The sequence below is a fragment of the Tachyglossus aculeatus genome, chromosome 4 (assembly GCF_015852505.1).
Source record: "Tachyglossus aculeatus isolate mTacAcu1 chromosome 4, mTacAcu1.pri, whole genome shotgun sequence".
NCBI lineage: Eukaryota > Metazoa > Chordata > Mammalia > Monotremata > Tachyglossidae > Tachyglossus > Tachyglossus aculeatus.
The window spans coordinates 15,703,907-15,721,665 of record NC_052069.1 but is presented as its reverse complement, the minus strand read 5'-3'; the positions used below and the strand labels follow the sequence as shown (position 1 = coordinate 15,721,665).

The 17,759-nt window shown below is 41.2% G+C and overlaps 1 protein-coding gene across 1 annotated transcript in view; it reads left to right on the top strand.

Moving 5' to 3' along the window:
• The window catches only part of RAB28 (RAB28, member RAS oncogene family), a 167,058-nt gene extending 158,915 nt beyond the window's left edge, over positions 1-8,143 (top strand). Inside the window, exon 7 of the mRNA XM_038745820.1 lies at positions 7,503-8,143. Within this exon, the coding sequence (XP_038601748.1) occupies positions 7,503-7,595 (93 nt within the window). The 3' untranslated portion in view covers positions 7,596-8,143. The remainder of the gene's footprint in view (positions 1-7,502) is intronic.
• Positions 8,144-17,759: the final 9,616 nt, after the last annotated feature.

The window sequence follows — 17,759 nt, the reverse complement described above, 5'->3', positions numbered from 1 at the left end:
TTTGGAGTCAGAGGTCATGGGTTCGAATCCTGGCTCTGCCACATGTCTGCTGTGTGACCTTGGGCAAGTCACTTAACTTCTCTGAGCCTCTGTTACCTCATCTGTAAAATGGGGATTAAGACTGTGAGTCCCACATGGGACAACCTCATCACCTTGTATCCCCCCCCCAGCACTTAGAACAATGCTTTGCACATAGTAAGCGCTTAACAAATACCATCATTATTATGGAAGTGTAGGTTACCAGTATCCAACTGTATAGGTTGGTTTAGTCTGAGCAGATCGTGAAATTGTCCGTTTTGCCCCCTTGCAGAGAATCATAGTGCCAATGCTAGTTTCTTGTGACTATAACGTACCAACCTTTCTGATGCCATTTCCTCCTCCCCTCCATCTCCCAACCCCCTACTATAGATATTTCATATCAATCCTGGCCACCTGCTAGATTTCATTGATGGAGTCTGTACTTCATATTAACAAAGCAGAAGTATTTTTTTAGGCAGGGAAGGGCCCTCTTCATTAAAGTTTTGAGGCATCTTCTTGAGAGTGGACAAATCCATTGGTGATATTAAGGAGTAGGAAAAGTTTTGAGAGAGGGAAAAAAATAAACAACCCACCAAATCAATCTTCCCTCTTTTTGGATGTATGACTGAGTAGGGGTTAATAATAATGCTATAAATAATTATGTTATTTAAGTGCTTAACTGTGTGCCAGGCACTGTACTAAGCTCTGGGGTGGATACAAGCAGGTTGGACACAGTCCCGGTCCCACGTGGGGCTCACAGTCTCAATCCCTATTTTCCAGATGAGGTAACGGAGGCCCAGAGAAGTCAGGTGACTTGCCCAAGGTCACACAGCAGACAAATGGTGGAGCAGGGATTAGAACCCATGACCTTCTGGCTCTCAGTCCTGTGCCCTATCCACTACGCCATGCTGCTACTCTGCAGCAGCAGAGAATGTGCTTAATCTTAATGTGGGCTGAAGAGACCGTCATTCATTCATTCATTCATTCATTCAATTGTATTTATCGAGCGCTTACTATGTGCGGAACACTGTACTAAGCGCTTGGGAGGTACAATTCAGCAGCAGATAGAGACAATCCCTGTCCACAGCGGGCTCACAGTCCAGAAGGAGTCACGGTTACCCCAGGCCCAGATCTCTCAGGCCCAGATCTGATATTTGTTAAGGGCTTACCATGTGCCATCACTGTGCTAAGCACTGGGTAGATATAGTAATAATAATAATAATAATGTTGGCATTTGTTAAGCGCTTACTATGTGCAAAGCACTGTTCTAAGCACTGGGGGGGATACAAAGTGATCAGGTTGTCCCATGTGGGGTTCACAGTCCTAATCCCCGTTTTACAGATGAGGTAACTGAGGCTCAGAGAAGTTAAGTGACTTGCCCAAGGTCACACAGCAGACATGTGGCGGAGCCGGGATTCGAACCCATGACCTCTGGCTCCAAAGCCCGTGCTCTTTCCACTGAGCCACGCTGCTATCCCCAAGTACAGACAGAACAGACCCAATCTCCGTCCCACAGGGGTTTCCCAGCCTAAAAGGAAGTAAGGACAGACATTCAGTTCTCATTTAACAGGTGAGGAAACTGAGACTCAAAGGAAACAAGCGACTTGCCAAAAGTCATCCAGCAGACGCACGGAGGAACCGGAATTAGAACCCAAGCCTTCCGACTCCCAACCAACCTTTATCATGTATTTCCATTATTATGGTTGTATGTGGTTGAAGGACTACAATCTACGCACATTTTCAGTTTGGACAAATTAATCCATAGCGTCTTTGACGCTATAGCTGATCTTATGCATGTTATACCTTTTGGGGTGAGTTGTGTTAATTTTGTTAACATAGCATGCATAAGATCAGCTATAGTGTCAAAGACACTATGGATTAAAATATGTGACTGTTCTTAGGATCTTATTTCTTTGCCAGCTGTAATATTGTCACAGAATTTGTTCAGCTCCTACTGTCTTTGCATCACTGGACTAGACTCCTTCAGAATGCAGACAAAAAATAGGGAAAAGGAAAGGGAGGGGCGCCCAATTGGATGACCCTCAGAGACAAGAAATCAGTGACAGACTCATGTTTGGAAAAAGGCGAACCGAGAGATGAAATATTTGATCATTCCCTGGCTCCAGATTTTAGGAGTGTTCTTGTAAATCCAGGGTCAACTTGTTTTTTGTGCAGTATAGTACACCTAAGAATGAAAGACATACTTGTCTGAAAAGGAATCAAGAGTGTTTCTGGGTTTGATTTTTATCTCCCCAGTTATGCTAGTGATGAATGACATAGCTTCTTTATTAATACTTCTTTTTTAATTTGAGGAATGGATAAATAAGTATAAGTTTGGTTTGAGCATTAACAGGCAGCTCGTTTTATTCTAAAGACTGTAGTTTTTCAAAATATAAACGGCAAATTTAACAAATTGGTTACTGAAAACATCTAGCCTACGCCTGCATTTTATAGTGGTTTTTAAGGGTTGGAAATGGAGCTCTCTGTTCCAGATAAAGCAGACTGCCGAAGGCGGTAGAGACTTTAGATGCCGACGTATCACACAAAGCAAAATGTAAAGAATTCAGAGATGTTGTCTTGCTATTTTTTCATTTATTTGGTGAAAATCCAAGTCATTTGTATTCGTCAGTGCCTGAGCACAAATTGATTTAAAATGGGTCAGTAACCCTGCAGTGTTTACATGGTGGGATTTTAACTGGCGTTTTTAGGAACAGTTAATTGCTTGTGATTGTGAAGATTCTTTCGTTTCATTCTGGTCCAAGGTTTGGTATGAAATAATTAGGGTATGGGAGGTCAGATAACAGCAACTTTGCAACACCTTATGCAGAACTTGGCAACAGTCTCTTGATAGCATCAGGTAGGGAGTCTAGTAAATCATGGGTGTAGTTATCTGGCTAAGATAATATGAAGTTGATCAATTGAAATTTAAACAGTGCACATCAACCAATAACTCAAGACTCCATAATACCCTCTTCAGCCTCTCTCTTATTTTTAAACACATCTGCTTTCTTTACAGCGGCTATCTTCAACAGATACGTCCATGTGTTCAGTAAACAACATCTATTATTCCATAGTAATTTATTCTAGTAATACAGTTTATCTCAAAATATTAACCCATCCTCTGAAATCCAGAATTTTTTAAATTTTTTAGTATTTGGCCTATTTAGAAAAGATGGCCATTTTTCTGTGCTTATTCAGCAGCATATTTTCTCTGTTGTATCGTTAGTAGTATGTATTTTCTCCTTCGACTGCCTTTTATTTTGACTTACATTAGCCTGGCTGTTTTTGAGGTTCTGTGAGGATGAAAAGCACACTTAATCTCAGAGGAAAATAGGCGTTTTGGCCCTCTACCTTGGCCTGTCAGGCTGTCTTAAACTTTTCAAAAAACAGCAAGCACTTCAAAACAGCTGTCATACAAAAACTTTTCTGAAACTAGAATTGCCTCCAAGTCAGGGAGCCATATTTGGAAAAGTATTTAAAACTCTCCAAGTTATTATAATGGGATTAAATACTGCTTAAAACATCTTATCATCTATCATAGATTTAGATTGCCTTTGTGACCCAGAACTCATTTCCCCTTTTAAGAAAGTAGAGTAAGCTCCTCTAACGAAGAAAAAAATTGACATCTTTTTTTCCTTCTCTCTTTTCTTTTGTGCTTTATGTATTTTGTTTGTTTGGTATTTGTTAAGCGCTTACTAGGGGCCAAGCACTGTTCTAAGCGCTGGGGTAGATACAAGATAATCAAGTTCTCCCATGTGGAGCTCACATTTTTAATCCCCATTTTACAGATGAGGTAACTGAGGCCCAGAGAAGTTAAGTGATTTGCTCAAGGTCACACAGCTGACAAGTGGCGGAGGCAGGATTAGAACCCATGACCTCTGGCTCCCAAGCCTGTGCTCTGTGTCATTGCTTAGGAGTTAAATGTGTTTTTTTTTTTTTCTGGGGCATTCAGTTTAACTTTCAAATACTGAACTTTTTTTTCCAATTATTTTTTCTATGTGATATTCATTCTTTTATGTTTCTCTTTTTCCAATATGTTGGTAGAGGGTTGATAGCATATTGTCGGGATAAAAATAGTAAAATATCTAAAGAAACCTAATTAACATAGCTCTGACAACTGTGAGGATAACCTGTTGTTGGGTAGGGACCATCTTTATATGTTGCGAACTTGTACTTCCCAAGCGCTTAGTACAGTCCTGTGCACACAGTAAGCGCTCAATAAATATGATTGAATGTATGAATGAATAAAGTGTGTCTGTATAATACTTCCAGTATTACTGGATAAACTGTTGTAATTTGGTCAGAAAGGACACTATTAAAATTCAATACCTTTGTGAGGCGTATTGCATATTCATATTTTACAAACCATAAAATTTAATTTTTTCTTTCCCGTTCATTTGGATTCTCAACCGTGTCCTGCCTTAAACAGAAATAGAACACTTGGTCCCTGATTAGTGGGTTTCTGACTAAATTAGACTTTTCTAATGCCATTAGAATGCCACCCCCACATCAAACCGAACTCCTTACCATGGGCTTCAAGGCATTCAGTCAGTTCTCCCACTCCTACCTTATCTCTCTGATCTCCTACTACAACTTCACTCCTTTAATGTTCATTCATTTAATCGTATTTATTGAGCGCTTACTGTGTGCAGAGCACTGTACTTGGGAAGTACAAGTTGGCAACATATAGAGATGGTCTCTACCCAACAGCGGGCTCACAGTCTAGAAGGGGGAGACAGACAACAAAACAAAACATATTAACAAAATAGAATAAATTGAACAGTAAATATGTACAAGAATAATGCCACCCTACTCTCTGTACTTCTATCTTGCCTATCACTGACCCCTTGCCCACGTCCTCCCTCTTGGCCTGGAATTTCCTCCCCTTTCATGTCTGGCAGACCACCCCTCTCCCCATCTTTTTTTATTATTATTATTATTATTATTATCATTATTGTTGTTGTTGTTGTTAAGTGCAGTGGAGTTGTTTCTAATTCATAGCAACTCAATGGATATACCTTCTCCAGAACATCTTGTCCTCTGCCATAATCTGCACCCTTTCTAACGGTTCTTCTGTTATGTTCTCTGTCCATCTTGCTGCTGGTCTGCCTTCTCCACATTTTCCCCGGACTTTTCCTAGCATTAGTGTCTTTTCCAGAGAATTAGTCGTCGTGATTATGTTTCCAAAATGTGCTCACCTATGTGCTCACCTAAGTCTAGTTATTCGGCCTTCCGGAGACCACTTTGGTTTAATTTGCTCTAAAATCCATTTGTTTGGTTTTGGGGCAGTCCATGGTATTCGCAGAGGCCTTCTCCAACACCACATTTCAAAAGAGTCGATGTTCTTTCTATCCTGTTTTTCCACTGTCCAGCCTTCAGATCCATACATTGTCACTGGAAACACCACAGAGTTGACAATTTGTATTTTTGTGGCAATTGTTACATCAGCACATTTCATTCATTTTTCCAGGCTCGTCATAGCAAGTCTTCTTAAAGCCGTACTAAAATCAGATCCTCTCCAAGAGGCCATCCCGGACTAAGCCCTCATTTCTCTTCCACTCTTCCCCCCATTGCCTGTGCACGTGACTTTACCCCTTAATCACGTCAATACTCAGCTCCACAGCACTGAAGTGCATATCCCTATACTCTCCCATTCCCCCTATTTGTAAATTATTTCTATATCTGTCTCTCTCTGTAAATTCTAAGCTTCTTGTGAGCAGGGATCTTATCTACCAGCTCTATAGTATTGTACTTCCCCAGATGCTTAGTTCTCTGCACACTGTGAGTGCTGAATACATACCACTGATTAATTGATAATTGTTTTCAAATTAAAGTAGTGCAACAGATATTAAAGTTACTTTAAAGGTATTTTCCTTGAGAGTTGAAAAAGTAAAGAACGTTTGTTTGGGCTAAATTATTGGTGGTTGAAGATTTTGCTTAGTAGAATGATCTGCACATTGTGAGTGCTGAATAAATCAATCAATCAATCAATCGTATTTATTGAGCGCATACTGTGTGCAGAGCACTGTACTAAGCGCTTGGGAAGTACAAGTTGGCAACATATAGAGGCAGTCCCTACCCAACAGTGGGCTCACAGTCTAAAATGCCACTGATTAATTGATACTTGTTTTCAAATTAAAGTAGTGAAACAGATATTAAGGTTACTTTAAAGGTATTTTTTCTTGAGTTGTAAAAGTAAAGATCATGTTGATTTGGGTTAGATTATTAGCAGTTAGTGCCTTACTGACTAATCCATTTCTAATATTTCATTTGTTTTCACCAAATTAAGTTAGATACGACCAGTAACGATTTCTGGATAGTTGGTTAAGCATATTAGATTCTCAATTAAGAGGATAAAATCACTATTTAACAGTCCTGGAGCATTACTCTAATAAATGTTAGTGTGGGGTAGGTATCAAAATCTCCAGTTATTCTCTAGCCGCAATTTACAGGCAGATTATTTTTGATTATTGAGTAATAAATGGCACATGGATTACAAAGATTATTGCGGAAAGAATCACAGCACTTACTCTCAGCTTTACATCACAGTATTTCAAAACTACATTAAAGTAAGTTTAAAGCGCAAGATGATAAAAATGTACACTTCAAAATGAAGTTAATATAGTCTATTGGTCTTTTTCTTCCCTTTCTTATTCTTTCCCTCTTTCTTTTCCTCCACCTCCTTTTTTTAACTCCCCCAGAAACCTTCCATTTTTTCAGAGTTCAAATTTTATTCTAGCCATTTTTTAATGATATTTGTTAAGCACTTACTATGTGCCAGGCACTGTGTTTAGGGCTGGGGTAAATACAAGCTAATCAGGTTGGACACAGTCCATGTCCCGCTTGGGACTCAAGGTCTTAATCTCCATTTTACAGATAAAGGAACCGAGGCCCATAGAAGTTAAATTACTTACCCAAGATCAGATAGCAGACAGGTGGCAGAGCCAGGATTAGAACCCAGGTCCACTGGGCCTGTGTTTTATCCACTGGTCCACGCTGTTCCTTATTCATTTCCTAGGAGATAATTATTTACTTTCGGAATGCGTATCTGGTTTATTCTTTGCTACAAAAAGAGGAAAATGATTTTTCTACTATATCTGTTAAACAGATTTCCTATTGTAAAAATTTGTAGCACCAAATGGAATTTTTAATAAACAATAATAACAATCTCTGCCTTGACAACTTTTATCAGATAAAGCCTTTCATTATCTTCCCTGAGAGTGTTTTAAATGTTTGAATCAAATTCTATTTATATCATTTCAACTATCTTTAGTAAATAGATGGAAATTGATTTACGTTAAAGTATGAACCCACAGGCCCATCTGGGAAGCTGATGCTACTTATGCAAACTTCCAAACTTTACAGGAATTGTTTTCTAGTCTTTATTTTTGAAGGTCATCAAATGAGAAATGTATTTAAAGATATTTTCTCCTCTATCTTTCGTTCCGGGATCTTGGTAATGACTCCGTTTTCTTCTGTGACAGAGGGTGGTGAAGGCTGATATCGTAAACTACAGTCAAGAACCGGTATCAAGAACGATTAACCCGCCTCGAAGCTCGATGTGTGCAATTCAGTGAACGTCGTTTTCTTCATATCAATACTGTGGGCAGCCCTCCTCTCTTCACTTGGGCCCGTGGACTGCTAGTTGATTTTCACAGTGACCATCTCAGTAGTGCATTCGGAGTGTTCAAAAACCTGCCCCCCAATCCGTCTGTCCAAAGCAAAACTCCTGGGATCAGCCGCGATTCTAACTTTGGACCGCCCTTTCCAAAATCAAAATTGAGATGGTCTGCCCTTTAGAACGAATTCTATTTTAATGAAATATGATGATGTAAGCAAGTATTATGGCTTCACAGGTTCCTAACTGATGTCCCTGTAAATTTGGATATCAGTATTTGAAAACCTTGGAAGGCATTCCTGCAGGGTACTTGGCCTCGGGGTCAATTGAATTTTGGGATCGTCACTGACATTCAGCATAGATAACTCTGAAGCTATTTTCAGAGAGTCAAACAAGTAATATATTTTGTCTAGAAATAATTTAGATGGCCTTCCTTTGTTACATAGAGAAAACAAAAATTATCTAAACTATCTAATCGATAATGCTCGAAATAAAGCTATAATACAAGGTATTTTTTCATTTTTTAAAAAGGTCCACAACTGTTCATATTGTATGTAGCTGGAAACTCACAATTATTGAGGATTTTAGATTGTATTTTTATTATTATTATCATCATAATCGTTATGTATTGTGTAATATTCAGGTGAGCATGTTTTATTCATTCATTCATTGTCACATTTATTGAGCGCTTACTGTGTGCAGAGCACTGTACTAAGTGCTTGGGAAGTACAAATCGGCAACAGAGACAGTCCCTACCCAACGACGACCTGTTCCACGTGAAGTGTGAACTGGTCACTTAGATATGCATTTAGGACGGTCAAAATATCAATGAAATAATGTGGACGAAGCAGCGTTCTGATTTTCTTTCATCTCCTTCCCCTCCCCAAATAAATTATATTTGAACCACTAAAATCAGAGGTACATTTTAGTTGCCCTCACTTTATCCAAAGGAGAGGAAAGTACTGTTGGTGCTCAATCTGAAACAAAATGTGTATGTAATTTATTCAGATCCAGGGCTAGAGGCAGAGCACGATGAGCATTTTAAGGGGTTGGTAGGCTAGTGGAAATCAGGCTAATAGGACTTTGGGGCTATGTATGGGTGCTCAGAGAGGAGTGTAATGCTGTCACCCCAGCTTTGTCAAGAAGACTATAATGGGGAACAAGTCAGGAAAGGGGAAGTAAGAGGAGCTGCCAGTCCAGGGGAGGGAGTGATAGTTTGTGACGTGTCAAAGGGCAAAGCCAGATTAAGACTGGATCCAATGGATTTTCCTCTGTCCTCTGGATTTAAAGTACTGTAATTCCCTGCTCCACGGGGAATAGCCAACTGGACCAAAATCAAAAGAGTTTGAATATTCAGGAGTTTGAAATCATCTCAGCCCCAGACAATGGGTAGAAAAAGGACTTAAATGCAATCTCTTAGACTGTCGTTTCCTATTTAGAAAATTGGCCCAGTTTTGTGCAGGAAGAGGATCCTGAGGGTCATTATTCTTAACCCGTGGCATGAAATCGCTGCTCCCCTTCTCCTCTTCACCCCTTGGCCAGTACGCCAACATTTGAAGATGTGGTGGGAACGTTTTTGGCACTCTTCCCCCCCAAAATGTGGTCGGCCCCTCTTTTATGCTGGTTTTTCTCCTCTAGGTCTTCTGTTTAAATCAATTTTAGGTCTTTCCAGCAATAGGAATGGAATTTGTGGCTTCCGAGACACATTCTACCCATGTGGACCCCAGCACAGCAGACACATCCAAATCTTGATTTCCCATGAGAAGGTGGGAGAGGGAATGGCCTGGATCAGTTCAATCCACAGATAACTCCCAAATCTCCTTCAGCTAGTAATTTCAACCTCCTTCCATCCATCAGTTCTTTAGCAGAACTCCAAACAAGGAAAAACAGTGTTTATTGCCTTTCCCAGACTACATTTCCAAAATGTAGGCAGCAAGATTAGAAGGGTCAATCAGTTGATCAGTGGTATATATTGAGTGCTTACTCTGTGCAGAGCACTGCACTAAGCATTCATTCATAATAATAAGAATGACATTTTTTAAGCGCTTACTATGTGCCAAACATTGTTCTAAGCACTGGGGAGGATACAAGGTGATCAGGTTGTCCCACGTGGGGCTCACAGTCTTAATCACCATTTTACAGATGAGGTAACTGAGGCACAGAGAAGTTAAGTGACTTGCCCGAAGTCACACAGCTGACAAGTGGTGGGGCTGGGATTTGAACCCGTGACCTCTGGCTCTCAAGCCTGGGCTCTTTCCACTGAGCCACACTGCTTCTCTGCTGCTTCATTCATTCAATCATATTTATTGAGTGCCTACTGTGTGCAAAGCACTGTACTAAGTGCTTGGGAAAGTACAATACAACAATAAACAGACATTCCTTGCCCACAACAAGTTCACATTCTAAAGTGGAGGAGACAGACGTTAATACAAATAAATAAAATTACAGATATGTACATAAGTGCTTTAGGGCTGGAAGGGGGGAAGAGAGTAGAATACAACAGAGTTGGTAGATATGTTCCCAGCCCACAGTGAGCATACAGTTCAGAAGAGGAGACAAACATTAATATAAATAAATAATTTATGCTATGTACAGAAGTGCTGTGGGGCTGAGGATGGGAGGAATGCTAATGCCCAAAGATGATACAGGAAGGAGAGGGAGCTGGGGGAAAGAGGGCTTAATCAGGGAAGGCTTCTTGGAGGAGATGTGGCCTTAATAAGGCTTTGAAGGTGGGGAGAGTGGTGGTTTGGCTTGTATGGAGCCGGGGGGAAGGAGTTTCAGGCCAGAGGGAGGATGTTGGAAAGGAAACTGTGGAAACCAAGACACCATGACAGCTTTAGTAACAATCCGATCAGTTCCCAAACAGCCAATTGCCTGGACTAAAGACTTAGAGTTGTTCCTGCATGAAGAAGACGATGAGCTACCTACCCCACAGTCACATATCAATTTTAAATATTTCCTTTTTGCTGGATGTGAATACCCCAACGTGCTTTTTGGTTAGGTGAAGGAGTAGTAAGTAGGTCAAGTGATGTAGGTCTTTGAGGAGATTGACAAACATGAGTTGGTGACAAGAGGTTATCAATCATGTAAGCTCCTTGTAAGCAGGGAATATAATCAATCAATCAATCAATCATATTTATTGAGCGCTTACTGTGTGCAGAGCACTGTACTAAGCGTTTGGGAAGTACAAGTTGGCAACATATAGAGACGGTCCCTATCCAACAGTGGGCTCACAGTCTAAAAGGGGGAGACAGAGAACAAAACCAAACATTAACAAAATAAAATAAATAGAATAGATATGTACTAGTAAAATAAATAGAGTAATTTAATATGTACAAACATATATACATATATACAGGTCTCATATCTTCCATACATTCATACATATCTTCCAACTCTGCTATATTGTACTCTCCCAAGCACTTAGTTAAGTGCTCTGCACACGGTAAAGCGCTCAATAAATAGGGTTGATTGATGGATTGATTATACCAAGTCATACTAAATAATTTTAAAAGCTGTGGTGATGGCAAGCCTTGTGTCTGATTGTAAGCCCTGGTCATACCAAAGAAGGCATATGTGGCTCCTCAAGATTTTTCCTCCAGGATGCCTGTATACTGTGCGGAACATTTAATAGCAAGATGGATGCCTGGACCACAATGTACTGAATGAAGTTGGCGTACTGGCTTGAGCTTCTGTGCCTCACAACTCTGTTGGATGAGACTCATGGAGAATGATACCAACCTGTTGCTGTCTGTGTCTAGAGAAGCAGCGTGGCTCAGTGGAAATCAATCAATCAATCAATCGTATTTATTGAGTGCTTACTGTGTGCAGAGCACTATACTAAGTGCTTGGGAAGTACAAGTTCGCAACACATAGAGACAGTCCCTACCCAACAGCGGTCACAGGCTTTGGAGTCAGAGGTCATGGGTTCAAACCCCAGCTCCGCCAATTGTCACCTGTGTGACTTTGGGCAAGTCACTTAACTTCTCCATTCCTCAGTTCCCTCATCTGTAAAATGGGGATTAAGACTGTGAGCCCCCCATGGGACAACCCGATCACCTTGTACCCGCTCCAGCGCTTAGAACAGTGCTTTGCACATAGTAAATGCTTAATAAATGCCATTAAGATTATTATTATTAGTGGGAGTACAGTGCTTTGCACCCAGAAAGCGCTCAATAAATACAGTGGAATGAATAAATCAAGTCACATGTAAGCAAGGAGGACCAAACAAATATTAAAAACATGGTGAATTTCAGACTCAAGCTCTGTGGCAGAGCAATGGACAGCAAGCTGATTAACTTTGGCATTGGACAATTGAGAGAGGGGCTGATGTTGATGTTAGGCCTCTGACTGGGAAAATCAGAAGATCAGGAGGTGACCCCCTCCAAAGCCACAATTTACGCAGAAAATAAGAGGACTTGGGTTCTAATCCTAGTTCTTCCATTGGCCTGCTGTGTGACCTTGGGTGAGTCACTTAACTTCTCCGTGCATTAGTTTCCTCATCTGCTAAATGGGGATTAAATATCTGATCTTCCTCCTAATTAGCCTGTGGGTCTCATGTGGGAAGGGGACTGAGTCCAACCTGATTATCTTGGATCTACCCCAATGCTTAGGACAGTGCTTGGCACTTAATGAGTACTTAATAATTTCTATTATTATTCAGCTGTACGAATGGTTAAGAGTTCACCATCTTTGGTATTGTCAGTTGTGAAGGACAGTTGTGTGCCGGGGGTACCCCAGATTAAAAGCACCTTGAGGATACGGCTTGTACAGTTTGGTGACATATTCCAACATTCATCCATTGGGCCCCGACTTGGTGTTTCATCACCGCAGGTTTGTAGATTCCTTCCCCATGCCTGGCAGTGCACTTCCTCGCCACCCACCAATCTTTCCAGCCTTTCTGTTTGTTCTCTACAATATTTTTCCTTTTTGAAAACCAACACAAATTTAATTTTCACAAGCCACAAGTCCTTTACTGCTCCCTTCCCCCAGCTTCCCACTTTCCTTTTCCCTCCATTTTGCAGGCCACCTTTCCGCTCCTGGCAGAACATCAGAGATTGACTGCAGGGATGTGTGGATGAGGGCCCCCTCTCAGGTTTCACCACTGCGCTGAACCCTCTTCATTTCCTGCCCCGGGCCATTCCTGTCCCAGTTCCCATGGCTTTGTCCGGGGCTGCAAAGCCGGGAAGAGGATGAGGGTGGCAGGAGGAGGGGACCGGTCCCCGTTCCTGTGGTTTTAGCTGAAGCCTGTGAAGCGGGGAAGGTGGGGCTGAGATTGGCTGCAGTCCTGGGCACAGCTGTTGCTAAAGTCAAAATTAAAAACTTAAACAAAAATTAACGTTGAGGACAAAGGCGAGGAACCGGTGAGATAAGAAATAGAGGGTAAGTTTGGGGTGAATCAGACAGTTGTATTTATAGAGCGCTTATTATTAAACTCTTGCAAGAACACAATATAACAATATAACAGACACATTCCCTGCCCACAGTGAACATGGGGGTGGCGAGGGGAGGGAAGATGATGATGATGGTATTTGTTAAACGCTTACTATGTGCCAAGCACCGTTCTAAGCACTGGGGTAGATGCAAGGTAATCAGGTTGTCCCACGTGGGTCTCACAGTCTTCATCCCTATTTTACAGATGAGGTTACTGAGGCACAGAGAAGTGAAGTGACTTGCCCAAAGTCACTCAGCTGGTAAGTGGCAGAGTCGGAATTAGAACCCATGACCTCTGACTCCCAAGCCTGTGCTCTTTCCTCTGAGCCACGCTGCTTCTCTAAGCTATTTACTGGGAAAAGGGGAGAATAGTCTTCTAGACTGTGAGCCCACTGTTGGGTAGGGACTGTCTCTATATGTTGCCAACTTGTACTTCCCAAGTGCTTAGTACAGTGCTCTGCACATAGTAAGTGCTCAATAAATATGATTGATTGATTGAGTAGGGAAGGATTTACCATAGTAATAGTATTTAATGCCTCCTGCGTGTAATACACTGTACTAAACCCTTGGGAAAGGACAACAGAAGCAAAATGCATGTTCCCTCCCTACAGTAATAATAATAATAATAATGATAATAATAATGAAGATATTTGTGAAGCGCTTACCATGTGCCAAGCACTGTTCTAAGCCCTGGGGTAGATACAAGGTAATCAGGTTGTCCTGTGTGGGGCTCACAGTCTTAATCCCCATTTTACAGATGAGGAAACTGAAGCACAGAGAAGTTAAGTGATTTGCCCAACGTCATACAACTGACAAGTGGTGGAGCAGGGATTAGAACCCACGACCTCTGACTCCCGAGCCCGTGCTCCTTCCACTAAACCAAGCTGCTTCTCTAACGTGCTTCTAGTGTGCTTCTCTACAAGAAATTTATAATCTAATGGGGGAGGCAGACACACATTTACCTACAAATAGAGCAATTTTTACTCACCTGGTAAGTTCTGGCTGTCACACTACGGATGGTTCTAGAGGGGATCCAAGATAACACGTAAGTCTCACGATACAACCATTCGTGATTCAAATCACAGTTTCGTGTAACATAACCCGGTTATATCGTGGAATATGTCTGTGAATGTATACTCAATTTTATACTGTACTGGACAGTAAGAAACAACTTTTGCATAACGGAACATTACAGACTTGTGGGGTGGAGAAATGAATTGTAAATAACTCACCCTGTATCTCTTCATTTAATCATAAAATAAAACCTTCTGATTTATTTTGATTTCCACTTCCTTGAGCTCCTCTTTAAGAAAAAAATGGCAAGTTCTTTTCCATTCAGTTCTGGGCAGTTTTTTCTCCCAAAAAAGTAGGCTATCATGTGTCTAAATACAAATTATGATTGCTTCTGGTGAGTGAATTCTTAAAAGTACAGACATTTTTGACAAACTGGTCATTGTAAAGCAACTGCAGTTTTTACTATGTACTATAAACCACTGCTGAGAGGTTAATGGAATCACTCAGACAACTCTTGAGATTACTTTATTATTCCAATAGGAGGTAAGCCAGAGCCCTTAAAAACCTTTTGCTGAATCCTGGATAGAAGCACAATAATTTCTGAGTAATTTAAAAATAGAATCGAAAGTTCTTTTGACCCCATACCTTCACTGGTGACTACTGGGAAATGGAATGTACTATATCAATCAATCAATCAATCGTATTTATTGAGCGCTTACTGTGTGCAGAGCACTGTACTAAGCGCTTACTATATGAGCACCTGGTGCCTTGTTTTAGATTTTTTTATACTACTAACAGGAAAAGAATAATGGAGGGTTTTCTCAACTCTGCATTGTTCTGAATTCCTTGAAGAGGGGTGTTTGAAGGCGTGGTTTTGAAGTTCTGTGGAACATCTCAAATGGGAAAGTAGGGGCCTTGTGTAGGCTCAATCCTGATACTGGCATTTGCTTCCTCATTATTGGTTTCAGATTCATAATAATAATAATGATGATGGCATTTATTAAGCACTTACTATGTGCAAAGCACTGTTCTAAGTGTTGGGGAGGTTACAAGGTGATCAGGTTGTTAATCCCCATTTGACAGATGAGGGAACTGAGGTACAGAGAAGTTAAGTGACTTGCCCAAAGTCACACAGCTAACAATTGGCAGAGCGGGAATCGAACCCATGACCTCTGACTCCAAAGCCCGGGCTCTTTCCACTGAGCCACGCTGCTTCCCAAAAGTGGGAGAATCGAAGCTGTCAGTGTTTGCCCATAATCCGGCCAGCATGTCTTTTTAAAAAAATCTTGCTTTGAGCTTCTGACTGTTATTTCTTGAACACAAAATTTGAGGGACGGGTATCAACAGTTTCTATTCATTTTTTCTGAATATTGGTGGAGGCCATATGGTCAGCCACACTGCTTCCCAAAAGTGGGAGAATCAAAGCTGTCGGTGTTTGCCCATAATCCAGCCAGCATGTCTTTTTTAAAAAAATCTTGCTTTGAGCTTCTGACTGTTATTTCTTTAACACAAAATTTGAGGGACAGGTATCAACATTTTCTATTCATTTTTTTCTGAATATCGGTGGAGGCCATATGGTCAGCCAGGCTCAGATAGTGATTGTTAGAGTATAAACTGTATCTGGGCAGAGATCATGTTTTCTTCATCTGTAGTGATTTCCCGCTTAATACAGTGCTCTGCTCATAGTTAGTGCTCAATCAATACTATGGAGTGATTGCCAGCAAGCTTTACGGAATCTCTGCTGCCATTGTCTTTTAGACTGTGAGCCCACTGTTGGGTAGGGACTGTCTCTATATGTTGCCAATTTGTACTTCCCAAGCGCTTAGTACAGTGCTCTGCACATAGTAAGCGCTCAATAAATACGATTGATGATGATGATGATGATTGTGATGGAGGAAGGGTAACCAGAGGATTTGGGGAAAAGGTGGTTTGAGGATTTGGGTAAGCACTCAACTTTTGAACTGTCTGGGAAAACCCGGAAGTGCTCCAGCACTAAATTTCTGTGGTTTAGATAATAGGGAACCTGTAGAGTGAAAGATTTGAGGGAATAGTGGTGTTGCATGTTATTTGAGGGTTTTGTTATGGTATTTGTTAAGCACTTACTATGCATCAAGCACTGCCCTAAGCGCTGGGGTAGATACAAGGCAATCAGGTTGGACACAGTCCCTGTCCCATATGAGACTCACAGTCTAAATCACAGAGAGCATGATTTAATACCCATTTTGCAGCTGAGGTAAGTGAGGCTCTGGAAAGTTGTGATTTGCCGAGTGTCACACAGCAGGCACATGGCAGAGCCAGGATTAGAACCTCCTAGGCCCGTGCTCTTTCCACCAGACTACGCTGCCTTCTTTACAACATTTACTTTAAGGTTTCATTCTCGTGGGGGTCAATTAGCGACTTGTTCAGTTTTTAATGTACCTGTCTATGAATTTTCACTCAGTGGGAAAGACTGAATTCCATCAGTTAATAAACCATTGAAGTAGAGTGTTCCTAAGTGTAAAAGTACTTCCAATTTTCTCATGCAGTTATGGACTTGAATGATTCATCTTGAACAGTACTCGCTAGTCTTTTAAATTGTGGTAAAGGAGATGGGGTTATAATTTAGAATTGTTACTTGCCTGGGGAGTTGAGGTGTGCGCTGTAAAATATTTAAATATCTTTCATTCATTCATTCATTCAATTGTATTTATTGAGTGCTTACTATGTGCCTAGCACTGTACTAAGCGCTGAGCCCATTGTGGGCAGGGATAGTCTCCAACTGTTGCTGAGTTGTACTTTCCAAGGGCTTAATGTGGTGCTCTGCACACAGCAGGTGCTCAATAATAATAATAATGGCATTTATTAAGTGCTTACTATGTGCAAAGCACTGTTCTAAGTGCTGAGCACTGTTCTAAGCGCTGAGCACTGTTCTAACTGAATGAATGAATTCAGCAATAAAGAGAGGAAATCCCTGCCCACACCGGGTTTACATCATCATCATCATCAATCGTATTTATTGAGCGCTTACTATGTGCAGAGCACTGTACTAAGCGCTTGGGAAGTACAAATTGGCAACATATAGAGACAGTCCCTACCCAACAGTGGGCTCACAGTCTAAAAGTTTACAGTCTAGAAGAGGGGAGACAGACATCAAAACAAGTAAATAATAATAATAATGATTATTATTATGGTATTTAGTAATAATAATAATAATGATGGCATTTATTAAGCGCTTATTATGTGCAAAGCACTGTTCTAAGTGCTGGGGAGGTTACAAGGTGATCAGGTTGTCCCACAGGGGGCTCACAGTCTTAATCCCCATTTTACAGATGAGGTAACTGAGGCACAGAGAAGTTAAGTGATTTGGCCAAAGACACACAGCTGACAATCAGCAGAGCCGGGATTTGAACCCATGACCCATGAGCCACGCTGCTTCACTGAGCCACGCTGCATTTACTATGTGCCAGGCACTGCACTAAGCACTGGGGTGGATATAAGCAAATTGGGTTGGATACAGTCCCTGTCCCACGTAAGGCTCATAGTCTTGCTCCCCATTTTACAGATGAGGTGACTGAGGCCTAGCGAAGTGAAGTGACTTGCCCAAGGTCACCCAAAAGATGAGTGGTGGAGGTGGGATTAGAACCCATGACCATGAGAAGCAGCGTGGCTTAGTGGAAAGAGCCCGGGCTTGGGAGTC